The sequence below is a fragment of the Oncorhynchus clarkii genome, chromosome 10 (genome assembly GCF_045791955.1).
Source record: "Oncorhynchus clarkii lewisi isolate Uvic-CL-2024 chromosome 10, UVic_Ocla_1.0, whole genome shotgun sequence".
Classification (NCBI taxonomy): domain Eukaryota; kingdom Metazoa; phylum Chordata; class Actinopteri; order Salmoniformes; family Salmonidae; genus Oncorhynchus; species Oncorhynchus clarkii.
In genome coordinates this window covers 62,401,166-62,428,788 of record NC_092156.1, presented here as the reverse complement: position 1 = coordinate 62,428,788, position 27,623 = coordinate 62,401,166, and the positions used below count along the sequence as shown (strand labels likewise).

At 42.3% G+C, this 27,623-nt stretch overlaps 2 protein-coding genes across 2 annotated transcripts; both read right to left on the bottom strand.

The window, feature by feature from the left end:
* Nucleotides 1-1,766: 1,766 nt before the first annotated feature.
* On the bottom strand, nucleotides 1,767-12,992 carry LOC139418959 (uncharacterized). The gene is made up of 3 exons (XM_071168753.1): nucleotides 12,572-12,992; nucleotides 3,537-3,655; nucleotides 1,767-3,351 (listed from the first exon to the last, which is right to left on the bottom strand). Exons 1-3 carry the CDS (start codon nucleotides 12,819-12,821, stop codon nucleotides 2,263-2,265), a joined length of 1,458 nt encoding a protein of 485 aa, XP_071024854.1. The 5' UTR covers nucleotides 12,822-12,992; the 3' UTR covers nucleotides 1,767-2,262.
* Nucleotides 12,993-14,276: 1,284 nt separating this feature from the next.
* Nucleotides 14,277-26,360, bottom strand: LOC139418958 (uncharacterized). The gene is made up of 6 exons (XM_071168752.1): nucleotides 25,907-26,360; nucleotides 25,015-25,145; nucleotides 24,640-24,807; nucleotides 17,265-17,429; nucleotides 16,550-16,661; nucleotides 14,277-16,363 (listed from the first exon to the last, which is right to left on the bottom strand). Exons 1-6 carry the CDS (start codon nucleotides 26,187-26,189, stop codon nucleotides 15,393-15,395), a joined length of 1,830 nt encoding a protein of 609 aa, XP_071024853.1. The 5' UTR covers nucleotides 26,190-26,360; the 3' UTR covers nucleotides 14,277-15,392.
* Between the last annotated feature and the right edge of the window lie 1,263 nt (nucleotides 26,361-27,623).

Genomic DNA, 27,623 nt, shown 5'->3' with positions numbered 1-27,623 from the left:
AATAAACACTCGTTCAACATTGAGTTTTTACCCATCCCCACTACGTCTGAGTCCTACACTGTAGTTACAGAATGACATCATCGTTTTTAAACCCATCATGGTGGACATAAATATAACGTTGTGGGTAAATATAAGTCAGCTATGTTAAGTAACCGTCAGACAAACCTGACTAAACTATTTTGACGTGTACAGTAGGTGTTTGTTAGTATGTGGGTCTAAAAGTCTTCAAATGTAAAGTCCCATTTTGGCCTCCCGAGTGGCGCAGTGCTAGAGGCGTCACTACAGACCCGGGTTCGATCCCGGGCTGTATCACAACCGGCCGTGATCGGGAGTCCTATAGGGTGGCGGACAATTGGCCCAGCGTCGTCCGGGTTAGAGAAGGATTTGGCCGGGGGGGGGGGGCTTTACTTGGCTCATCGTGCTCTAGCGACTCCTTGTGACGGGCCGGGCGCCTTCAGACTGATCTTGGTTGTCAGTTTAACGGTGTTTCCTCTGACACATTGGTGCAGCTAGCTTCCTGGTTAAGCGGGCCGGTGTTAAGAAGTGCAGTTTGGCGTGTCATGTTTCGGAGGATGCATGAATTGACCTTCGCCTCCCGAGCCCGTTGGGGAGCTGCAGCAATGAGACATGATCAAAATTGGGGAGAAAGATAAATAAATAAAAAGGTCCCATTTTGTGTATATTGGTTATAAAGCGCTGTTGGGTGTATACAGAATAGGGTGAGATCAAATTTGATGTACAGTGAGATCAAAGTATTGGGGCAGTGACAATTCTGTTACGGCTCTGTACTCCAGCACTTTGGATTTGAAATGATGAAATGACAATGAAAGTGCAGAGCGACAGATTTAATTTGAGGGTATTTTCATCCATATCGGGTGAACCGTTTCGAAATTACAGCACTTTTTGAAACATAGTCCTCCCATCTTAATGGACCAGATGTATTGGGACAAATTCACTTGTGTAATTTTTTTACATTTGTACCATAGTCCTAGCACGCAATGACTACATCCAGCCTGTGACTCTACAAACTTGTTGGATGCATTTGTTGTTTGTTTTGGTTGTTTTTCAAATTATTTTGTGCCCAGTAGAAATTAATGGTAAATAATTTGAGTCACTTTTATTGTAAATAAGAATATAATGTTTCTAAACACTTCTACATTAATGTGGATGCTACCATAATTACAGATAGTACTGAATGAATATTGAATAATGATGAGTGATAAAGTTAGACGCATAAAATCATCTGAAACCAAAACAAACAGCAAATGCATCCAATCATTTTGTAGAGTCACACGCTTGGTGTACTTAATTTACCTTTATTCAACTAGGCAAGTCAGTTAAGAACAAATTCTTATTTTCAATGATGGCCTAGGGGAACAGGGGGCTAACTACCTGTTCAGGGGCAGAACGACAGAGCTGACGACCTTTTCAGCTCGGGGAATTGAACTTGCAACCTTTCGGTTACTTGTCCAACGCTCTAACCCTTAGGCTACCCTGCCGCCCCAATCAATTGCGTGCTAAGAGTATGGGACCAAAAACAACATTTTTGACTACTTTAATACACTTAAGTGAATTTGACCCAATACTTTTGGTCCTTTAAAAAGGGGGGACTATGTACCAAAAGTGTTGTAATTTCTAAAAGGTTATATGGATGAAAATACATACGCTGAAATAAAAGCTGACAGTCTACATATTAACCTCAGTCATTTTCAAATCCAAAGTGCTGAAGTACAGGGCCAAAACGAGTCTCAATGAAAGTCTAAGAATGAAAAGGCCCATTTTGTATTTATTCAATAAACAAGTTTTAAATACACCATAAGAAAACCACACATACACTTGTCTAAACTAAAAATCTCCATGAATTTGATAAACCGCATAGATTTGACCATTAAAAGTATCTTTGGAAAGTAGATGAATGGAAGTAATGAGATCATCATATAGCCTACACAGTACAAACACAATATGTAACAGACATTTTAGGCTTATATATCACACAATGTCTGGATGAAATATTCTACCCAGGAATATTCTACACTGAAATCTGTTAATCTCTTTATTCCAAATGCATCTGTGGGTCTTTTCTGCTGACAACAATAAAAATACATCTTTGCTTTAATACAGGGTTTGAGCTAAACGTCAGAAGCTATCGAGTGTAATGGTTACTCTGCTGGTGTAGCTTGAGGTAGCTCCTCTCTGAAAACCTCTTCCTGCAGTGGGTACAGGCGAACGGCCTTTCTCCCGTGTGGACCTTCAGCTGCATTTTCACCTGGTTCTGGTGGGAGAACCTCTTCTCACACTGGGGGCAGCTGTAGGGTTGTGGACCCTATGGTGCCTCTTCAGACTGGATGAGTGGGAAAAGCGCATATGACACTGGGTACAGCTGAAGGGTTTCTCTCCTGTGTGGACCCTCTGGTGCCTCTTCAGGCTGCCAGCCTCAGCGAAGCGCATATCACACTGGGTACAGCTGTATGGTTTCTCTCCTGTGTGGACCCTCTGGTGGATCTCCACCTTCTGGGAGCAGCTGAAGCCTTTGTTACAGAACATGCAGAGGAACCGTTTCTCTTTACTATTGTCCGATGTTGCTCCCCCTCCCTGAGCCTGGGCCCTAGTCCTGTCGTTTGAGTTCAGCACCTGATCAAAAAGGACGCAGCCTTGTGAATCAGAAGGTCCCATCAACGCGGACACTGGGTCACGATCCCTGAACACATTTTGATTGGTCTCTAAGCTTTCCCTGTAGTCTAAGAAGTCACTAGTGTTGCCCTGCGACTGTCCTCCTAAATGAGTCTGATCTTCATTCCATGTCAGAGGAACGTCATCCTCCACTTTCACAGTCACCTCATCTACGACCAGACCCTCCCCTTTCTTATCTAGAGACCCTTCAGAGTATACACTACTACTGTACTGGTTCCAGTCCTCTCTCATTAGATTAGTCTGTGTATCTAAGCCCACAGGCATGTCAGCAGGTATCATCTCTGTCTCTGCTGCATATGAACAGGATGGATCATTGCCAGTCTGTAACGCATCACCTGAGTCCTGATGGGACAGAACCTTCCTCGGGCTCAGGTTCCCATGAAGTAAATTCTCTGAGCGAGGAGCAGGACAGTCCAGTCGCAATAGCCCCGTTAAAGTCTCTGTTTCTGTGTCTGTCTCTGACTTGAGGGCGGCGTTCGGCGTGCCACTGACCTCCATGATGCTGCATCGGGTCCTGGGGGGCGCTGGGGCGGTGGTGGGGTTCTCCGTGGCTACAGGGGGCGTTCCAGCTGCTCCAAGCTGGACGTCTCTGCTTTGCCCTGGGTCTCCCTCTCCTTCAGACCTCTCAAGCTTGACCCCAGGACCTGCAGCCTCTGCAGACTGACACAAAAAGAGAGGAGGTTATTACCGGTACATGAGTTCCATTGGATAACAATGTCCTAGGGAAGTCTCACAAGCTCCTCTATGGCAGATAAATTCAGATGTACTTGTAAGCAAGTGAATAGCTGAGAGGAGCCTTTCTGAAATAAACTGGCCACAGTTTGATGTAATACTATTACACTAACCTCTATCATGATAAAGGTTCCACTCCCCTCATCAACGGTGACTGGTTGGTCATGTCTCCATGTATTGTGTCCCGCTGGCTTCACAAAGATCCTGTGGCCTCCAGTGAGATGTCCTTCCCCTGAGAGAGTGATTGGGGGAAAAGAGGTGGTTAAGTTAGGTACTGCCAATGCTCAAAGCTATATTGTACACTATTGACAGTTTTGACACAGAGTACAGTTACATACACACAATAATACAATAATGTGATTATTGTGGATAGTCAGATTTATGGAAGTCCAAAGAGAACATATAAATAAATTAAATAGCTCCCTCAAGATCACGACATAAGTTATTTTGTCGAGATCACGAGATAATCAAAAGTACCACGCATTATCCATTCATTTGCTCAGATGCACAATAACCACTTCATCAAGAAGCCTTGTGGTTGCATTGATTGCAATGCGGGGCATTTAAGCCCTGAACAATGCCTGACAGGTGGCATTTAAGTCCTGAACAATGCCTGACAGGCAACACGGTCTCCCAGGCTGCATGTCACCCCCAAGACCACAGCCAATAGCATGCAAGGAACAATGCAGCTAATGTTTCTAGCCTTGGGAGCTAGCTAGTTAGCTAGCTACATAGTCTTGTTAGCAAGCTAGCTTGTTATCAACTCTGGTTGTTAGCTTGCATAACTGATATGTATATCATTATTTGCGGAAATAATGTTTTGTGGATAATATTTACATTTACAGTGGGTGAGCTCCATTCCTGACAGGCTGATCACATTCAATTTCAGCCTCAGAGGCTGATAAGTCAGGATGCTGCCTTGGAGGCGGTTTCATAGGTAAGGCTCCTTGCAGGCAGATTAGCTGTCATAGTGCTTTACGGGCAGATGCATATCTGATCCAAGGGTTGAGCTCTATTTCTGGCAGGCTGATCAGATTACATAACAGCCTCAGAGGCTGATAAATCAGGATACTGCCTTGAAGGCTGTTTGATATGTAAAGCTCCTTGCAGACAGCCTACTAGACAGCATCCTGTCTTATCAGTGTCTGAGGCGGCTAATGAATCTGATCAGCCCGCCAGGAATAGAGCCCACCCAGTCTTGATCATATATATAATGCACTGACTGCTAGTCTGCCTGCAAAAAGCATCAGCAATAAAACTGCCTACAAGGTAGAATCCTGACTTATCTGCCTCAGACTGCTATTGAATCTGATCAGCCTGTCAGGAATGGAGCTCACCCACTGTAAATGTAAATATTATCCATAAAACAGGAAGTGTCCCTTACAATTATAAACATCAGTTATGCATGCAAACAACCAGCATATACAGTACCAGTCAAAAGTTGATGTACCTACTCATTCCGGGGTTTTTCTTTATTTGTACTATTTTCTACATTGTAGAATAATATTGAAGACATCAACTATGAAATAACATGTATGGAATTATGTAGTAACCAAAAATCCAAATATATTTTATATTTGAGATTCTTCAAAGTAGCCACCATTTGCGCACTGCACTCTTGGTGTTCTCTCAACCAGGTAGTCACCTGAAATGTATTTTAATTAAGAGGTTGCCTTGTTTAAAGTTATGTGGAATTTCTTTCCTTCTTAATGCATTTGAGACAATCAGTTGTGTAGTGACAAGGTAGGGGAGGTATACAGAAGATAGCCCTATTTGGTAATATGGACCAAGTCCATACTATGGCAAGAACAGCTCAAATAAGAAAAGAGAAACGACAGGCCATTATTTCTTTAAGACATGAAGGTGTGTCAATCCGGAAAATGTCAAGAACTTTCTTCAAGTGCAGTCACAAAAACCATCAAGCGCCACCATAAAACTGGTTCTCATGTGGACCGCCACAGGAAAGGAAGACCAAGAGTTACCTCTGCTGCAGAGGATAAATTCATTAGAGTTAACTGCAATTGAGATTGCAGCCCAAATAAATACTTTAGAGTTCAAGTAACAGACACATCTCAACGTCAACTGTTCAGAGGAGACTTTGTGGATCAGGCCTTCATGGGTGAATTGCTGCAAAGAAACCCCTACTCAAGGACACCAATAAGAAGAGACTTGCTAGGGCCAAGAAACACGAGCAATATCTGGATATCTGTCCCTTGGTCTGATGAGTCAAAATCTGAGATTTTGGTTCCAACCGCTGTGTCTTTGTGAGACACAGAGTAGGTGAACGGATCTCGGCATGTGTGGTTCCCACCGTGAAGCATGGAGGAGGTGGTGTGTGCTTTTCTGGTGACACTGTCAGTGATTTATTTAGAATTCAAGGCACACTTAACCAGCATGGCTACCACAGCGATATGCCATCCCATCTTGTTTGTGCTTAGTGGGACTATAATTTTCTTTCAACAGGACAATGACCCAACACACCTCCAGGCTGTGTAAGTGTTATTTGAACAAGTAGGAGAGTGATGTAGTGCTGCTTCAGATGACCTGCCCTCCACAATCACCCGACTTCAACCCAATTGAGATGGTTTGGGATGAGTAGGACTGCAGAAGGAAGGAAAAGCAGCCAACAAGTGCTCAGCATATGTAGGAACTCCTTAGACCACATATGTCAGAGTCAAGGCCCGCGGGCCACATCCGGCCCGCAAGAAGGTTTTTTACGGCCCCTGGGATGATCTTGATTTATTATTAGAACCGGCCCGCAGCAAGCCGGCAGCCCGCAGATCTTTTACACGCACCAATACTACATTTCCCACAATGCAAAGGTGACGCACCGAGCAGTAGGCTGCTTCATTTCAATATTTATTGGCACAGCAGTCGTCAGCATCACAGTAAAATTAACTTTCAGATACCCATCAAAAATGGCAAAACGGAAGGTGGATACTGAGAACCGGGGGTTTCAAACAAGGTGGGAGTCGGAGTATATGTTCACGAAGGTAGCTGGAAAACCTGTGTGTCTTCTGTGTGGAGAAAGTGTGGCGATACTGAAAGAGTATAATCTGAGACGACATTATGAAACGAAACACGCGGACAAAAACAAGAATATGGACATGGAACAAAGGCTACAAAAGGCAGAGGAATTAAAACGAGGCCTCAAATCTCGACAGGCTCTGTTCAAAAAAGCCAAATCACAAGGCCAGGCTGCTGTCAAGGCCAGTTTTATTTTGGCAGAAGAGATCGCTAAATCAGCCCGGCCATTTACGGAGGGGGATTTCATCAAAAACTGCATGATTAAAGTTTGTGACGAAGTTTGCCCAGAAAAAAGGCAACTCTTTTTAAATGTGAGTCTGAGCAGAAACACCATTGCCGAGAGAGTAGACCAGTTGTCCATCAATCTAAAAGAGCAGCTTGTGAAAAAGGGAAAAGATTTTATTGCATATTCCTTGGCTGTGGATGAGAGCACCGACATTTCTGACATTGCCCAGTTGTCAATTTTCATCCGCGGAGTGGACTCCAACCTAAGCGTGACAGAGGAGTTTTTGGCTTTACGTCCTATGCATGGCACAACTACGGGGCATGATTTGTATGAAGAGGTGTCAAGATGTGTAAATGAGATGGAGCTGCCTTGGGAAAAACTCGTGGGTTTGACAACCGACGGAGCACCTGCGATGTGTGGACACAGGAGCGGACTGGTGGCGAAGATACGGGAAAAGATGCAAGAGGAAAACGCGACAGGTGAGCTGACAGCTTATCATTGTATCATACACCAGGAAGCGTTGTGCGGTAAAGCCTTGAAAATGGAGCATGTAATGAGCATCATCACACGCACAGTTAACTTTATCAGAGCCAAAGGTTTGAATCACCGCCAGTTCAAGGCATTTCTGACGGAGTTAGAAACGGAGCATGGTGATTTGCCTTATCACACAGAGGTGCGATGGCTAAGCCAGGGAAAGGTGCTTCAAAGATGTTTCGAGCTTCGTGAGGAGATTTGTCTGTTCTTGGACAGCAAAGGGAAAGACACAACACAACTCCGAGACGAAATGTTTCTGTGTGAAATGGCTTTTCTGTGTGACATTACGAGTCATCTGAATGCAATAAACTTGCAGCTGCAGGGTCGGGATCGTGTCATCTCTGATATGTACAGTACAGTGAAGGCATTTAAAACCAAACTGACTCTGTGGGAGACGCAGATGCGGAAAGAAAATTTGAGCCACTTTCCCAGCTGCCAGACCATGAAAGAGAAGCTCTCTACCAGTGCGTTCCCGAGCACACAGTTGGCTGATAAAATAGGTATGCTTGCCGCTGACTTTCGACGCCGATTTGCTGACTTTGAAGCACAAAAAAGCAGGTTGGAACTGCTCGGTAACCCATTTGCTGTTGACGTGGAAAGCTCACCACCAAACCTCCAAATGGAGTTGATTGACCTCCAATGCAATGATGCACTGAGGGCAAAATATGCGGCAGTGGGTGCTGCGGAGTTCGCCCGTTTCCTCCCCGGCACAATGCCCCAGCTGCGCATCCAGGCTGCTCAAACGTTGTCTATGTTTGGCAGCACATACCTGTGTGAACAACTGTTTTCTTTGATGAACCTGAACAAAACATCACACAGAAGTCGACTTACTGCTGAACACCTCCACTCAATTCTGAGGATTTCTTCAGCTCAGAGCCTTACCCCGAACATTGATGAACTTGTGGAAAAGATGGGACACCACCAAGTATCACCCTCAACCTCAAACAAGTGAACATTACTGTGCAATCACATATTTAGAGTTTTTACTCAGTTCAAGTTTAAAAGTTAAAATTTAATATTTGTTTTCACTGCATGTTACTTCTCCTTAAACAAAGTGTTGTTTTTGATTAATAGATTTTTGCACTTTATTTTTTTGTATTTCAATCCAATTATATTTTAAAAATATTTCAGTTGAGTGGATGATAGAAAATTGCTATTATTGTTTTTTCTTTGAAGTAAATTTAGCCCACTTTTGCTAAAATAGAAAATATAGTCTACTGATGGTGCCTTGAATACCGGTTTCTTTCATTTAATGTTCATGTTATGGGGATATTTATATAAAGGAAATTTGTCTTTTGTGTCTGTTGAAAATTAAAGATTACTGACAGAGCCATAAGAAAATATTGCTTTATTTATCTGATCATATTGTAATATATTTGTTAGGTTTTCAGTAGGTTCAATTAGGTTCACTAGACTATATGCGTAATTTAAAAATTTTTCAATGAACATTCGAACAGTCCGGCCCTCGTCTTGTAGCTGATTTTTTTATTTGGCCCTCCGTCCATTTGACTTTGACACCCCTGCCTTAGACTGTTGGAAAAGCATTCCAGGTGAAGCTGGTTGAGAAAATGCCAAGACTATGCAAAGCTATCAGAGGCAAAGGGTGGCTACTTTGAATTCTAACATTAAATATATTTTGATTTGTTTAACACTTTCTTTGGTTACTACATGATTTCATGTGTTATTTCATAATTTGTCTTCGCTATTATTCTACAATGTAGAAAATAGTAAAAAATAAAGAAAATGAGGAATGAGTATGTGTCCAAATGTTTGACTGTTACTGTATAACAAGCTGTCTACCTAGCTAACAAGACTAGACAAGTTACGCTGCCTTCAAAGTATTCACACCCCTTGACTTTTCTACATTTTGTTGTTACAGCCTGAATTTGAAATGGATTAAAATGTAGATATTTTTTGTCACCGGCCTACACATAATATCCCATAATGTCAAAGTGGAAGTGTTTTTCTAAAATATTTACTCATTAACAAAAATTGAAAAGCTGAAATCTCTTTGGTCATTAAGTATTCAACACCTTTGTTATGGCAAGCCTAAAAGAGTTCAGGAGTACAAAATTGCTTAACTTCTTAAGGCTGGGGGCAGTATTGAGTAGCTTGGATGAATAAGGTGCCCAGAGTAAACTGCCTGCTACTCATGCCCAGTTGCTAATATATGCATATTATTAGTAGATTTGGATAAAAAAAACACTCTGAAGTTTCTAAAAGTGTTTGAATGATGTCTGTGAGTATAACAGGACTCATATGGCAGGCAAAAACCTGAGAAAAAATCCAACCAGGAAGTGGGAAATCTGAGGTCTGTAGGTTTAACTCATTGCCTATCAAAGATAGTGGGATATTGGTCATATTGCACTTCCTAAGGCTTCCACTAGATGTCAACAGTCTTTAGAACCTTGTTTGGTGCATCTACTGTGAAGGGGGGGGGGTGAGGGCTCTTTGAGTCAGGGGTCTGCCAGAGTGCCACGAGCTGGTCACGTGCACTCACGTGAGAGTTAGACCTGCGTTCCTTCACATTTCTACAGACAAAGGAATTCTCTGGTCAGAACATTATTGAAGATTTATGTTAAAACCATCCTAAAGATTGATTCTATACTTCATTTGACATGTTTCTACGAACTGTAATATGACTTTTCGTCTGAACTTTCGCATGGACTTGTCCGCACGTCGAGAGTTTGGATTGTGTACTGAACACGAAAACAAAAAGGACATCAATGATGGACTTTATGGAACAAATCAAACATTTATTGTGGAACTGGGATTCATGGGAGTGCATTCTGATGAAGATCATCAAAGATAAGTGAATATTTATAATGCTATTCTGACAGCTGTTGACTCCACAACATGGTGGATATCTTTATGGCTTGTTTGGGCTCTGAGCACTGTACTCAGATTGTAGCATGGTGTGCTTTTTCTGTAAAGTTTTTTTGAAATCTGACAGTGGTTGCATTAAGGAGAAGTTGATCTAAAGTTCCATGCATAATTTGTATTTTCATCAACATTTATGATGAGTATTTCTGTAAATTGATGTGGCTCTCTGCAAAATCACTGGATGTTTTGGAAGTGAAACATTACTGAACGTAACGTGCCAATGTAAACTGAGATTTTTGGATATAAATATGAACTTTATCGAACAAAACATACATGTATTGTGTAACACGAAGTCCTATGAGTGTCATCTGATGAAGATCATCAAAGGTTAGTGATTCATTTTCTCTTTCTGCTTTTTGTGACTCCTCTCTTTGGCTGGAAAAATGGCTGTGTTTTTCTGTGAATAGGTGCAGACCTAACATAATCGTTTAGTGTGCTTTCGTTTGAAATCGAACACTGTGGTGGGATTAACAACAGGTTTATCTTTAAAATGGTGTAAAATACTTGTATGTCTGAGGAATTTTAATTCTGAGATTTCTGTTGTTTTGAATTTGGCGCCCTGCACTTTCACAGGCTGTTGTCATATCGATCCTGTTAACGGGATCGCAGCCATAAGAAGTTTAACAAGTTTTTTTAACATGATTTTTCAATGACTACCTCCTCTCTGTACCCCACACATACAGATAATTGTAAGGTCCCTCAGTCGAGCAGTGAATTTCAAACACAGATTCAACCACAAAGACCAGGGAGGTTTTCCAATGCATTACAAAGAAGGGCACCTATTGGTAGATAAAATGAAATGAAAAAAGCAGACATTGAATATCCCTTTGATCATGGTGAAGTTATTAATTACACTTTGGATGATGTATCAATACACCCAGTCACGACAAAGATACAGGCGTCCTTCCTAACTCAGTTGCTGGAGAGGAAGGAAACTGCTCATGGATTTCTGAAGGCTCTGTAGCTGTGTCGTTGCTTGCATGCGATTGACTGTGGTCTTGGGGGTGGAAAACAGCCTGGGGGAATGAGCTCTTTCAGGGCTTAAATGCCCCACAAGGGTTTAGATGCCCCAAGAGCTCTTAGCTCAAGGTAAGGGACATTTAGCTTGCTAACATTCTAACTTATAAACTGATAATGAGCTCCAAACACAAATGAAAGCATGATGTTAGCATGAAATGTACCATCCCTTAGTGTAGCAATCAACAAAAACATATGCGCTGATCCACCATATGCGCTGCTCAGCCATACTGTCAATCTGTCATCAATGCGTCCACTCCTATTTATTGTTTCTCGTGATCTCTACAAAGCAACTTTGAGATAAATAAATTGTGATCGACATAGCGAGGGAATTATTTATTTATACGTCCAATCTGGACTACAGTACAGATTAATAGAAGAGTTTGATTAAACATTTACATGTTTTGCAAGAACAACGATTTCCCTAATAATCCTCTATATATGGACACATCTGAAATCAGGCTAAATGATGAATGCAGAAAATTGCCAATCAAAATAAAACGTTCTACCACAGGACCATGTTCTTTTTGGGAAGGATCTTTGATTCAGAGTTCGGCCATGAAAAGTTTGTAACATGAAAACTACATTCCGTTGTTCAGAACTCACGCCTCCATTACACAGACATTGCCATCGCGTTTTGGGACAACAGAAGTACATTCACTCCTACTGGAACGCAGCGTTTGCCCTCACAGCATTGCTGTTGCAGTGTTCTGTGTGGTGCATACATTGGATATCTTCAACACATGCATCATATTGTATGCATAGACTTGACAGAACTAGTAGGAAAAGGTGAATGATGAACTTTTGTTGCACACATATCCAGGAAATTTTTTGGGATTGCATAATGAATACGTTTGAAAGCAGAATTAAGGAAATTGATGCAATGACGTTGTCGGTCAGGCTTCACTTCACTTGCGTAAAAGAGGGAGGCTCTCTCGGCTGGTGCTAGCACATGGCAGATCAAATACAAAACTGAAACGCAGATTTAGGTGTTTATATGCTCTAATAATATAAAAGATTGCTAAAAAAAACCCAGGTTATTTTAATTGCCGTATGATTCATTCGATTTTGACATTATGCTGATTAAAATAAACAGTGTGTTTACATGATTATTGAATAATCCGCCAACTGACATAATCAGTTTAATATCGTATTATTACTGTGCTTGTCAACGTACTCACTGTCTTGGATTGGCAAGGATGAAACACTAAGCATCACTTTTTGATGTACTATTTATAGATCGATTGGTTATGTTCCATGTCTCATAATGGTAAATGCAGCAAATAATCTGGTTGGAATATGATGGTGTCTTTGCAAAATAGCTAAATAAATCAGTGGAATTATAGCATACTATCCAAAAATGGACCAAGACCCAATTCTGGTTAACACATCTGAATTCACACATGCGCAGACGGGAAGGGGTCGATAGGCCCCGCAGCCTCAGCTTCCTGTAACATGTACCTCTTGCAATTCCTCTGTATCGGTCGAGGATCTTGACATTACTGGGAAGGACACGCTCCTGTGCCACCTTCAGTTCCAATAGTTGTAGTTTCCTCCGCAATGTCCTGTTTTCTTTCTGGCTTTGAGTTACTTCCAAACGAAGCACTGCATAGTCGTCATCTACGAGTTTACAAATCTCTGCCACGGCTGCATTCGCTAGCACCTCCATAATGGAGGCTATTTGAGTGTGAAACACCATACAATTAGCCATTGTTAGCAACTATCTAGCGTTACCTAGATAACATATCAACCAAGTCCCATCTCCAACGCGAATTATGGGGTAAGTATATTATGCTGTGCAGTGAAATGGTGTTAATAAACGTCTAAATAATAACACAAAACGCTGACGTGGATAATGTTCTCGGTCACTGTTCTCTTCTTTGGTATTACGGCGGTTTGTAAACAGTTGTTAGAGGTACATACCGCCACCTACTGTACAGGGTGGTAACCCATAGGAAAAAATATACATTTTAGGAAAGGGGGGAACTACATAATACAAAAACACAAAAATAAACCCATAAAAAAATACGTAATGTTGTTTTGCATGCAGATCACTGACAACCTGAAATGGTCAATCCACACACAGTGTGGTGTTGCACCTCTTCAACCTCATGAGGCAGGCCCTTAAGATGCACCATTGAGAGCATCCTGTCAGGTTCTATCTCCGCCTGGTATGGCAATTGCACTGTCCGCAACCGCAGGGCTCTCTAGAGGGTGGTGCGGTTAGCCCCTCGCATCACCAGGGGCACACTGCCTGCCCTCCAGAACATCTACAGCACACGGTGTCACAGGAAGGCCAATAAGATCATCAAGGACCTCAGCCACCCAAGCCACGGCCTGTTCACCAGCTACCATCTAAACGGTGGAGACAGTACAGATGCATCAAAGCTGGGACCGAGAGACTGAAAAACAGCTTCAATCTCCAGGCCATCCGACTGTTAAATAGTCACCAAAGGGTGTGGTTAAATGAAAAAGGTATGCGCACTGTTCTTTGAAACAGGGTAGTGCTTATTACATTACACATTAAAACTCCTATGAAAAGTATCTTTAAAGCTGAGAGCAGACTAGTTTAGAAAGAACAGTGTTAGCAAGAATAGAGTAGAAAACAATAGAATTACTTTATTCCATCTACATCACCTCCAGTAAGGTAAATATTAAACTGGATCCCTGACTGGAGCCTCTGTCTCTCTGATGACCACCAGGACTGAGGTTGTTCAGTCCACCTGTCCACTGGTTGTGTTCTGTGTGGTGGTGGGGTTTTTGTCCCTCGTGGTTTGGTCCTGGTTCCAACTCGGGAAGGAAGAGTGAAGGCTCCTGATCCGGAGCCAGGGTTTGTGACCAGCCGCTTCAGAGGTCCAGTCTCTACCGCCAGCAACACCAGATATCAGCAGGTCCTCATTGACTGCAAACACTAATTTTACAGAAGAGCATATAAAGGTTAATATAAGAAACTCTTTGCTGTACACACAGAAACAAAATGTTTTTAATCACAGTCAAGCCCATCTCTAACACTGTGATTCAAGTAACTAATAATACGAAGCCATTGAAGTTGAAAAAAAATGTCCATAACTGTTTATTCAATAATTTAAGTATAATGTGTTGGTTTGGTTGAGATAAGGGAAACGCAGACCCTGCAACGATACAAAAATAACCAAGTCAGTCAGCACAGAGTAAATGTTGTATTTAATTTCAACAAAATGGTCATACACATGCATAGCGTGAAGTACAGTGCTTTTACTGCACAAAACAATACATGAAGAGTTGAATAACTTTTCTCAATATGATAACACTTTACTTTTTCAGTAACCAAGTGGCTGCGTTTCCAGATTTTCTGGAACCCAACTTGCTGTTGCTAAAAATACAGAGATTTCTGCGCATGCGGGGATCTACTAGCCTTCTCATTTCAGTTGCTGCTCAGTGCTGAGTCATTCTGTGACTCCACTGCCGCTTGTACACAAAACAGTTAGGACTATCAGTTATTTGTCTTTAACAGTTGTCTAGCAATGTTCTTCTTTCATCATCATTAACAAACAATGGCTAAACAGGAGGCAGACTAGCATGACTATAAAGATTATAGCATCACATCAAACGCAAATTGTTTTGTCCCAATGCAATGTGTAGACTGTCTTGTCTGAGACTATTGCTACGGCAATATCCATTACACCAGACAGAGAAGGTTGTAGCCTTCATACATATTTTTGGAAAGTTCATTCAAATCGCAGCTGTTCAGACATATGAGGCAAAGACCGGCTAGATTATCATATCGCTCAAATTGGTTTCGGGTCCAGAAGAGGGTGACCTAAATAGAGAAACGTGAACATGAGTAAATAACACATGCGCAGAATGTAATTTGGATCCTTAGATTTGAGAAAGACCATTCCAGAGGGGTGAAGCGGGGATGAAAACTCCATATTCGTAGCCTCTGCCTTCCTGTACATTTGGTACCCTCGCTTTGAAAACATACTTCGGAAAAGGTTCAACATTACATTACTCATCTTCATGTCAAGTAAACATGAATTAAGGCACTATCATTTCATTATAACAGGACAAGGTTGTCACCTTTCATCAGATAAGCATTTTTACAGACGCCATCACACCAACCATGCCTCATCATACTCATTCTTTCCTCAGTTCACCTCATCCAGTTCCCTACTACATCCATAACCAACAGAATTAACTACAAGCAAACTATCTAGTACTACATAACATGTAAGTATACTCTATACATGGGCAATGTGCATTTTCTGCTGGTCTTTCCTGAGATAGCTCCTATCTGAGAAACTCATTGCGTACAGGTGATTGGCCCCTCTACCGTGTGGACCTTCAAGTGCATCTTCAGATGGTGCTGGTGGGAGAACCTTTTGTCACACTGGGGGCAGCTATTTGGTTTCTCCCCTGTGTGGACCCTCTGGTGCCTCTTCAAGCTGGACGAGTGGGAGAAATTGACCCGGCACAGGTGGCAGCTGAAAGGTTTCTCCCCTGTGTGGACCCTCTGGTGCCTCTTCAGGTGACAAGCTTCAGCAAAGCGCATCTGACAATGGGTACAGCCAAATGGTTTCTCCCCTGTGTGCATCCTCTTATGGATCTCCACCTGTTTGGGGAAACTGAAGGCTTTCCCACAGAATGAACAAGAGAAGCGCTTATCTTTGCCATTAGATCTGCTGATAGCGCTACTACTGTCATTTGTTAATGGGATTGTATAGCCATTTGTTGTTGAGGGACTGACATTGTCTGAAGTCTGGTTTAACATAAGGAGAGGAGGACGAAGGTCAGGCAGTGTCTGTGCTGTTGCAGGGTCCATGTTCCAGTTGATAGATCCTATAGAAGGCAGGCTGAAGGCAGCAACTGTTAGGGGGTTAACCTGAGGCACCATCAGTCTCTCTGAATCACAACTATAGGAGCAGGACGGAGCATAGCTAGCCAAATCTGTGTCTGTTCTCTCCCGCTCCATATGGACACCTCCCCGTCCCTGTAGATCAAATCTACGCCTTGCCCTGGTCTCTGCCAGTCTGTTGTCATGGAGACTTTGTTCGGTCATTGTTCTGTGTTCGACTGTCTGTTTCTGGTTGTGGTTAACAGTGTTGTTCCCCAGCCCAGAGTTGAAGACGCTGTCCCATCCACTAACCTCCACTATGTCACCAGTAATCCTGGCCTGCTCAGTGATATCCTCCCCCAGGCCCTTGGCTGCACCCGTCTGGGTATGGGAATCAAAGATGGCCACCCAGTCTCCTCTGTTAGCCTCCAGCCAACCACCTGCAGGAAGAGGTTAGAAAATAGACTTTAAAAACATGTAGTTGTCGTCAATTACCTGGTCAAGTTCATACATTAATGTGTGTTTTTGTATGTAAACATAAGTTGCATGGATTTCATTTAATGAATGAAGAAAATTCCTGTTGAAGATCTATTACTGTATGTAGGCTATATGTATTTCTCCCTTACTTGGCGCCCCCATCTTTAGTCCACTAAGCAGATCAATGCTCTCTGGTCTGTCTTGTATGGTCTCTTTTTTGACTAGCAGCAGACCAGGCTTCCCATCCTCCATGTCTACTGACTGTAAGAGATACAGAGTGAGAGGATGTTGGATAAAGACATCTGATATGAGCACCCTGCTATGGAGCATCTTCTGATTAGGCAATGAGGGATTGCTATGTGTATTATGCAAACTTGTTGGTTGATGTGATACTATGCAAATGATGTGTTAGTTGATTTGAGTACTTGACACTTTAATGGTGTGATAATTGAAAGGCATGGTCCCATACTTAAAGCAAAAATAATCAAGACCAGGGCCAGTATCCAGAGTATAAGTGCTGATCAAGGATCAGTTCCCTACCGGTCTATATAGTCTTATTCATTATGATCTAAAAGGCAAAACCGATTCTAGATCAGCATTGCTGCTTTTTGAAAACAGGCCCTGACCTAGGCCCTGACCTAATACTATTCAGCGCCGACAGAGATGGCCGCCTCGCTTCGCGTTCCTAGGAAACTATGCAGTTTTTTGTTTTTTTACGTGTTGGAATTGTTAGTTAGATTACTTGTTATTACTGCATTGTCGGAACTAGAAGCAGAAGCATTTCGCTACACTCGCATTAACATCTGCTAACCATGTGTATGTGACAAATAAAATTTGATTTGATTTAGTTCACAGTGGGCTAACCTCAGTGAGACTGTGTGTGGTCCTGTGCTGCTCAGCTGGTTGCTCTGTGGGTTCAGGAGGTGGTGTAGTCTGGTTGTCCTCTACGACCATGGTCCCCTCAGGGTTCCCCAGACCCTCCTCACACCCCTCCTCCTTCACCAGCAGCACCTCTGGACCCTCCTCCTCCTGGAAGAGAGAGGTGATGCAGATTACACAGACATACGCTCCCTCAGGTACGTACACACAGAGAAACACACTTTCAACATCCCCCCTACATTTGAGTCCTATACTGCAGTTATAGAATTACTTCATTATTTTTTAAACCCATCATGTTGTGGGTAAAAAGAAATCAGCTGAAGCCTGGTAAAGATCCATCCAGTCCTGCTAGTTATAGACCTATTGCACTTACATAAAATCTCTGCAAACTAATGGAAACGTTGATTGTGGGTAGATTGTTGTGTTATCTGGAACATAGGGATCTAAGTCCATCTCAAAGTGGATTCAGAAAAATAAGGACTATCCTTCATGTATTGGTTACAATTAGTACTGCAGTGACCAAAGCTTTGGCAATGAAGGAAGTGATGTCTATTGTATATTTTGACATAGAAAAAACATTTGATACAATGTGGAGGGAAGGGCTACTGGTTAAATTGAATGTGTGTATAGGTGAGAGAATGTACAACTGGATTATGGATTTGCTTGATCGAACCTTCCAGGTCAGGTTGGGATCGGAGTTATCAAGAGAATATGAGGTGGAAAATGGAACTCCACAGGGTAGCACCATTAGTCCCACCTTATTCACGGTGATACAGGGTATAGGAGCGGCCTTATATGCAGATAATGGTGCCATTGTAATAGATAAAAGGCAACGAGCTGTTTTAGCAGTAGAGGAATGATCCTTATCATGGGGTTTGAAGTTATCTGTATTCAAATCTTGTTTGCTAACAAAAAGACAAAGGAAGATGTCAGTGTTCGATTATATGGACAATAATTGAAAAGGGTAACATAATTTAAGTATTTGGGGCTATGGTTTGATGAAAAGCTTACTTGGAGAGAGACGTCATATTACATGTATTGAGACTAAATGTAAGAAAGTATTCAATCTTATGAGGACAATAGTTGTGCATGACTGGGGGGCAGATAGGCAATCTTTTGGCCCAGAGATTGGGAAAATGGTTGATGAATATGGACTCAGGGACCTTGTTATTGGGCCATCTGTGGCAATAAGAAATGTGCCACTGTGGTTTTATACAAGAACATACAGTATGTTGATCTTAGCCTAATCCAATGGTTCCCAAACTCGGTCCTCTGGACCCCAAAGAGTGCACATTTTGGTTTTTGCTGTAGCACTACACTAAGCCTACTGGATGACAAATTGTTTTTTAAACAAGACAGAATAAATCACTTTTTCCTACATAACATAGGTACAGCATATACCATTATTGGATGTGACACTTAAATGTGCCTTAAGAGGCCATGCGATTCAACAAAAACATTTTAGGTCAAGAGTTCATCTGAAAAAGGAAATAGAGGAACTAACAGTAGAGATAGATAGCTATAAAAACAGTACCATAGAGGCTCAGAGTAAGTTAGAGGAAAAACAAAAAGAAATGGAGGAACGTATTCAAGAAAGACCAAGTGTAATAAATTATAAAAATAAACTGAACTGGATGGAATATCGGGAAAAATGCACCAAATAAGATTATCTTCCGACATTGAAATGCTACCAAAAATGTTTTATAGAAACTTGTTACAAATAACGTCCTCAATGACTCACCAACAATATTTTAAGAGGAAGTAAAGTACTTAAAGCATATGTTTCCATTTGAGTCTCCTCCATTTCCACTAAAGGAAGTTAATTGTAAGATTTGTTTTCTATTAATAGTATAAAATTAACAGTTATACAGAAAGACTAATGTGAAGGCCTAATTAGAGCAGGAAATTCTAGATGCAATTAAAGTCTCAAGTCTGGGAAAACTCCATGGCTGGATGACTTACCCGTTGAAGTATATCCCCCCCAAAAATTGATTTACTCCAAGGTCCGTTATTAACATGTTTTGACCACTCCTATAAAGACTACCAGAAACTCTGCAAGAAGGTCTTATTTGACTATTACCGAAACAGGACCCAGATGGTGAATATAAAGATTGAGTCCACCTAAAAAACTGGAGACACCTTACACTCGAGTGTTGTGATGAGAAAATCCTAGAAAATGCATAGCGCATAGAATTAAAAAAGGTATTGGAGGATATTATTCAGCCTAATTAGACAGGTGTTTTACATGGACAATACAATGGAAATAATATACAGTGCATTTGGAATGTATTCAGACCATGACTTTCTCCACATTGTGTTACTTTATAGCCTTTTTCTAAAATGGATTAAAATGAGTTTTTCCCCCTGATCAATCTACACACAATAACAAAGCAAAAACGGGTTTTTAGAAAAAAAACTGGAAAAAAACGTATCACATTTACATAAGTATTCAGACCCTTTTTGCTTTGTTGAATCACCGATTACAGATTACAGCCTCGAGTCTTCCTGGTTATGACACTACAAGCCTTGCACACCTGTATTTGGGGAGTTTCTCCCATTCTTCTCTGCAGATCCTCTCAAGTTGTCAGGTTGTATGCATCGCTGCACAGCTATTTTCAGGTCTCTCCAGAGAATGATCGGGTTGAAGTCCGGATTCTGGCTGGGCCACTCAAGGACATTCAAAGACTTGTCCCGAAGCCACTCCTGTATGGTCTTGGCTGTGTGCTTCGGGTTGTTGTCCTGTTGGAAGGTGAACTTTCGCCCAAGTCTGGAGCAGGTTTTTTTCATCAAGGAGCTCTCTTTACTCTGCTCCGTTCAGCTCTCCCCTCAATCCTGACTAGTCTCCCAGTCCCTGCCTCTGGAAAACATGGTGAAGCTGCCACCACCATGCTTCACTGTGGGGATGTGCAAGGTTTCCTCCAGATGTGACGCTTGACATTGAGGCCAAAGAGTTCAATCTTGGTTTCATCAGACCAGAGAATCTTGTTTCTCATGGTCCGAGAGTCCTTAGGTGCCTTTTGGCAAATTCCAAGTGGGCTGTCATGTGCCTTTTAATGAGGAGTGGCTTCCGTCTGGCCACTCTACCATAAAGGCCTGATTTGGTGGAGTGCTGCAGAGATGGTTGTCCTTCTGGAAGATTCTCCCATCTCCACAAAGGAACTCTAGAGCTCTGTCAGTGACCATCGGGTTCTTGGTCAACACCCTGACCAAGGCCTTTCTCCCCCGATTGCTCAGTTTTGCCGGGAAGCCAGCTCTAGGAAGAGTCTTGGTGGTTCTAAACTTCTTTCATTTAAGAATAATGGAGGCCACTGTGTTCTTGGACCGTCAATGCTGCAGACATTTTTTGGTACCTTTCCCCAGATCTGTGCCTTGACAAAATCCTGTCTCGGAGCTCTACGGACAATTCCTTCGACCTCAGTGCATGTCAGAGCAAAAACCAAGCCATATCAACTGTGGGACCTTATATAGACAGGTGTGTGCCGTTCCAAATCATGTCCAATCAATTGAATTTACCACAGGTGGACTCCAATCCAGTTGTAGAAACATCAAGGATGATCAATGGAAACAGGATACACCTGATCTCAATTGAGTCTCATAGCAAAGGGTCTGAATACTTATGTAAATAAGGTATCGGTTTTACATTTTTAATATATGTGCAAAAACATCTAAAAACCTGTTTCGCTTTGTCATTATGGGGTATTGTGTGTAGGTTGATGGGAAAAAAAACAATTTAATCAATTTTAGAATAAGGCTGTAACGTAACAAAATGTGAAAAAAAATCAAGGGGTCTGAATACTTTCCAAATGCACTGCAAGACAAGTACTGGAAACAATAGAACCCTATGAAAAATCGTGGGAAAAGCCTTTGATAAAGTACGACTGGAATTTATATATAAATGCCTGAACTATTTTAATTTAGGAGAATCTCTTATAAAATGGGTTAAAGCCAGTCAAGTTCTTCCACATCGATCTCAACAAATTATTGATGTATGCACCTCGCATTGTGCACGCGGGCATTGTCATGCTGAAACAGGAAAGAGTCTTCCCCAAATTGTTGCCACAAAGTTGGAAGCAAAGAATCATCTACAATGTCAATGTATGCTGTGGCGTTAAGATTTCCCTACACTGGAACTAATAGGCCTCGCTGGAACCATGGTAAACAGCCCCAGAGCATTATTCCTCCTCCTAACTTCACAGTTGGCACTATACATTGGGGCAAGTAGCGTTCTCCTGGCATCCACCAAACCCAGATTCATCCATCGAACTGTCAGATGGTGAAGTGTGATTCATCACTCCAGAGAACGCGTTTCCACTGCTCCAGAGTCCAATGGCGGCAAGTTTAACACCACGTGACACAATAACTGTGAGATCTCTGAAACATGATAACAAAGATGCATTTATTGACCAATTGAGTAAAGTTAACTGGGACCCGGTACTTACATGTCTAGATATGGATTATAAAATGAGAAACTCAAATAAACATTTGTGGTTTTGTTAAAAATAAACAGGATAGAACTATTTGAACAAATGTTTCTTAAGCATTGTGGATACTTTGCCTCCATGGAAAACTGTTAGAATTAAAGAACTGAACCTTGAATGAATCAGGAAATCATTAAGGCCATTAAATGAAGAAATACTTATTTTCAAGAATATAACAGTCCCGAAGATGAAGAGGCTCTCAATAGACACACAACCCTAAGGAACAAATCTAGTCAGATGAGGTCAAATTTGTGAAAATAGGAAGTTGTGGCAGTCACTAAACATAGCGACAGGGAAGAATGCAAATTGTAAAAGCATTGGTTTGGAGGTCAATGGGGAAATACAATTTGACAAGGAAGTGGTAGCTGATAGTTTCAATACCTTTTTCACAACAGTTGCCACACATTTGGTTGAGAAGCTACCTGATTGTACTGGAGTGTCTGGTTATGGTCAGATTTGGACACTACAGACGTTTTTGTGAGAAAACCGATTTGAGAGATGTCTCATGGTCTAACAAACACCGCTGTAGCTCGGCCACCTTCCACCGCAGATACGAAAGGCTGCTATTGGCGGATGCGGTGGATTGCGACGCAGCCCATACACAAAAAATATAATGTCTCTAACTTAAACAGATTTTGATGGGGATATTTTTGAATGCTAATTTAATTTCCACGCGGGCATCAACTCTAGGGGGTCGAGCATTTTATGCTGCTTGGCTGGCTATCCGTTGGGAACAAAAAGAGTACTATTAATTCAACTTAGTCTGGTCTACAACATTATCCCAGACTCAGCCCCCAGGACCCTATCCAACTAGCCAGATAATAATATTCCTTGTTAACATTCTACCTGGTAAGAACACATTTGTATATACTGGCGCTGTTGAATGGAACTAACTACCACAGCAACTCAGCCATACCAATCATAACCACCTTTTTAAAAAAATGTCAAAAGCTGGCTAATGAGTAACTCTTTTTTTTGTCTGTATCTCTGTAATGTGTTGGTATGTGTTATTGTATTATATATGTATATGTATGTTTTTTTCATATTTTTTAAATGAGTTTATAATGCAAATAAGTCCCAGACTTGATTTTGCAATCCCAGTAACATTGAAAAACATATATTTGTACTGTGTGTATATATGCATTATTTTTTTTACCGACAAATCAAATCAATCGGAGTTGAGGATAAGGCAATACATAAAAGACCGTAAATACACAACCGCATACAGTATTTAGCCATGGAGCATGTTCTCATTGGCCAAGTGAGGGGTCAAACCTTGACACTCCTACAACTTATGTATTCATCAAAACTCAAAAAAAGCCCTTTTGCGCCACCACTAGCTACTGCAACCACAATTATCACTGTGAAAATAGCAAAGATTTTTTTAGACACAACCCTGGACCTATTGCGTTGCCGCCAGGGCTAAGATTTATCATTGCATTAGGTTTGTTATTATAGAGTCTTTAGAATGAAGTCCCATTTTGTTTTTATTAAACATAAGTGTTTAGTGTTTAATACGCCATTTGAAAAACACACGTACACGCCTCAACAAAAAAAGTCAGCATGAACTTGATAAACTGCATTCATTTTCTCATAAAAGGTGTCTTGGGAAATTTTGTGAACATCATATATCCTACACAGTATATACACAATATGTAACAGACTTTTTAGGCTTATATATCACACAATGTCTGGATGCAGTATTCTACCCAGGAATATTCAACACTGAAATCTGTTACTCTGGTTATTCCAAAATGCACCTGGGAATCTTTTCTGCTGAAAACAATAAATTCATTTTTGTCTTTAATGCAGGGGTTGATCTAAATGTGAGAAGCTATCGAGCGGAATGGTTACTTTCGATGTTATCCAATGGAATGTTTTTTTCTGCTGGTGTATTCTGAGCCATCTCCTTTCTGAGAGCCTCTTCCCGCAGTACGTACAGGCGAACGGCCTCTCTCCTGTGTGGACCTTCAGGTGCATCTTCAGGTGGTCCTGGCGGGAGAACCTCTTCTCACATTGTGGGCAGCTGTAGGATTTCTCCCCTGTGTGGACCCTCTGGTGCCTCTTCAGGTCACCAGCCTGGACAAAGCGCATGTTACACTGGGTACAGCTGAAGGGTTTCACCCCTGTGTGGACCCTCTGGTGGATCTCCACCTTCTGGGGGCTGTTGAAGCCTTTGTTACAGAACATGCAGATTAACCGTTTCTCTTTACTACTGTCTAATGTTGCTCCCCCTCCCTGAGCCTGGGCTCTAGCACTGTCGTTTGAGTTCAATACCAGATCGAAAAGGACGCTGCCCTGTAAATCGGAAAACCCCATCGACGTAGACACTGGGTCGCGATCCCTGAACGCATGTAAAGAGGAGTGGGTGGCAATATTTAGATTTGTCTCTAATCTTCCCCTGTAATCTAATAAATCTCTGCCCTGTGAGTTTCTGTCTCCTAGGTGACTTTCTGCATTCCATGTGGGAGGAACGTCGCCCTCCCCTTTTACAGTTACCTCATCTACAACAATAATCTCCCCTTTCTTATCTAGGCACCCTTCAGAGGATACACTACTACTGTACGGGTTCCAGTCCCCTCTAGACAGATCAGTCTGGGTCTCTTAACCCAAGGGCATGTGGCCCGGGTCCATCTCTGTAGCGTAAGAACAATAGGGATCATTACCGCATCACTATAGCCACCCTCACGGGTCTGGACCATCCTTTGGCTCTGATGAAATACCGGTAAATACTCCAAGCCGGGAGCAGGAGCACAGCCCAGTCTCCCCAAGCCCAGTATCTCTGGGTCTGATCAGTGGTCAGATCCTGTGTGTAAAAGCCTGTGTGTTAAAGTCTCTGTGTCTGTCTCTGACTTGAGGACAGTGTTCGGATTTCAACTGACCTCCGTGATGCTGCGTTGGGTCCTGGGAGGTGCTGGGGCGGTGACCTCCGTGGCTACAGATGGCTCTCCTGCCACTCCAGTCTGGATGTCTCTGCTGTGCCGTGGGTCCACCTCTCCTTCAGACCTCTCCTGCTTGACCCCAGGACCCGCAGCTTCTCCATCTGCAGACTGACACAAGAAGAGAGGAGGATATTATCAGTACATGTGTTGAATTGGATAACAATGTCGTAGGGAATTCTCACAAGCTCACCTATGGCAGATATATTAGGATGTAAATGTAAGCAAGTGAATAGCTGAGGAGAGCCTTTCTGTTATAAACCGTCCATGTTTGATTTACAAAGTAACTCATTTTTAATGCAACACTATTGCACTAACTTCTATCACGATAACGTGCTGGGTTGAGGTTCCAGTCCCCTCATCAACAGTGATTGGTTGGTCATCTCTCCATGTATTGTGTCCCGCTGGCTTCACAAAGCTCCTGTGGCCTCCAGTGACATGTCCTTCACCTGAGAGAGTGATTGGGGGTGAAAGAGGTGGTTAGGTTAGCTACAGTCAATGCAACGGTATATTGTACACTATAGACACTGTCTCGAATTTGCAAGGATGTAAGGTAACACTTCTCATAACTTATTGATATACTATTTATAGATTGATGTATTATGTTCCATGCATCACAGTAAGTAAATAATTTAATTCATAATAAGAAATGCAGTAAATCAAGAATCTGGTTAGAATTTTGTTGTGGGTCATCTTTTATATGATGCGTAGGTTACAATGAGGCCACAACAAGGAATACTCTGGTTGATGCTGTTTATTACCTTCCTCAAGTAAGATATTCACACTGTGCTGTGTGAGTTTAGTAGCAACTAGCTAAGGGTATACCGGTTCGTTAGTATGTGTTAGAATGCTTAGCTTTGGCACAAGATAAACAGTGCTTCAATCCCGTTTCGTTAACCATCAAGCAAATGAAGACAATCACCAGACGCATGCCCACTATATATGAAATAACCATGAACAATAGTAGCCAATAGGATTACAGGGGGCGTGTAATCTCTATGGTTTGAGTTGCAATGACTGTACAATACCTACACTATGATTTTGGCTCTTCTTTGCACAAGATAGCTAAGTAAATCAGGAGAATTATTGCATACAAAAACTGACCAAGACCCACATCTGGGTAACACCTCAACATTCGCAGAGGCGAACGGGTCTACAGGCACTGAGAAGAACCGCGACAGGCCGTGCCGCATCGGCCTGCAAAATGTACCTCTTGCCATTATTCTGTATCTGTCGACGATCTTGACACTACTGGGACGACTGGTGAGGACGCGATCTCGCATTGTCCTCTCTGCGCGCTCCCGTGACACCTTCAGTTCCAGTAGCTGTAGTTTCCTCCGCAATACCCTGTTTTCTTTCTGGCTTTGAGTTACTTCTAAACGAAACACTGCATAGTCGTCGTCTACGAGTTTACAGATCTCAACTACAGCTGTATTCGCTAGCACCTCCATAATGGAGGCTATTTGAGTGTGAAAACCCACACAGTTAGCCATTGTTAGCAGCTAGCTAGTTTTACCTAGATAACATATATCAACCAAGTCTTGTCTCCAGCGTGAATTACAGACTACATGGTTTAAGTATGTGTTATTGAACGTCTAAATAACAATTTAAAAAAGCTGACGTGGAAATGGTTCTTGGACTTCTTCGTTATCACGGCGTTCCACATTTTGTTTGTGCATACCGCCACCTACTGTACGGGAGTGTGTGGTCGACCACGTTATATTTTGTGATACAAAATGCACCACCAACTAGCATTACACCTATATATTATTTAATGAATAAACACCACCCCATTTCACTACTTTGACCCCAACTGATCCTACAACAGGCCAACGGCCTGGGGAGGACATGACTCCCACAAAAGCTCTCACGGGACAACTGACATGTCCTAACATGACTTTATCGGGTAAAGACGGCTTCAAACTCAAAAGGACAGACCGTGTCTTCTCAGTTTCACCACGCTCGCCACCGGGTATGCGTCGCACCAAACGGCGGGCATCACAGACATAGGCAATCTTCCATTTCAGTTGCTCCACCTCAACGCCACCCCAGTAATCACTCCTTTCAAGTCACAGGTCTTGTCCCGAGGCCTGTGACGTGAAGCACCTGCTCCCTCTGGGCAGAAGAAAAACTGAAAATCATCACAAGTCTACTTCGAGCTACCTTCACCAATTTAACAGTACCCAAATCATTTCCCCCCCAGCTTGAGACTACATATGGGTCAGCCAAAAGGCAGGGATCCACTTTCTCCAAAAATGTCACTCCCACTGGGACCGAATCATCCTTCGCATGACCATCGGGGCGAGGTTTGGACTTGGAGGTCTTCATCACACCTGCCACCAGAGGTACTTCAACTTCACTCTTGTCAGGTTCAATTTCTGAGCCATCAGAAACAGCAGAGTACGGTTTGTACTTGGCAGCATTCTTCCTCAACACACATCTTCCCTACACTAGGCTCTTCTTCCTCCCTGTCCATAACCACATCTTTCCGTTCACCATGCTCATGCCGCGCCTTCACCCACTGTATTGTTTGCAGAACCCGCACTGATGGCCTTTCTCCAATACACAACATCTGTTCCTTAGTTCAATTTATTCGTCTGGCTTTCTCTGGCCTCTCCTTGCTCGCAAAATGTGGGCTACTCTGCATCTGAGAGCAGGTCTGTAAGCATTCCGGTTTCCCAGATGTGACCGGAAAATTACTGTTCTGTGACTTACTGCCTTGCTTCAATGTTCTCGGTCAATGTTCACTTCTGTTTACAAAGGATCTTACTGGTTTGCATCATAGCTCAAAGGGTGTCGTCGAATGAAAAAGGTATGCACACTGTTCTTTGAAGTGTGCATACTTGAAGTGTCTCCTATTCATGATCACTATCTTTCAAGCTTGGGGCGGCAGGCAGCCTAGTGGTTAGAGTATTGGACTAGTAACC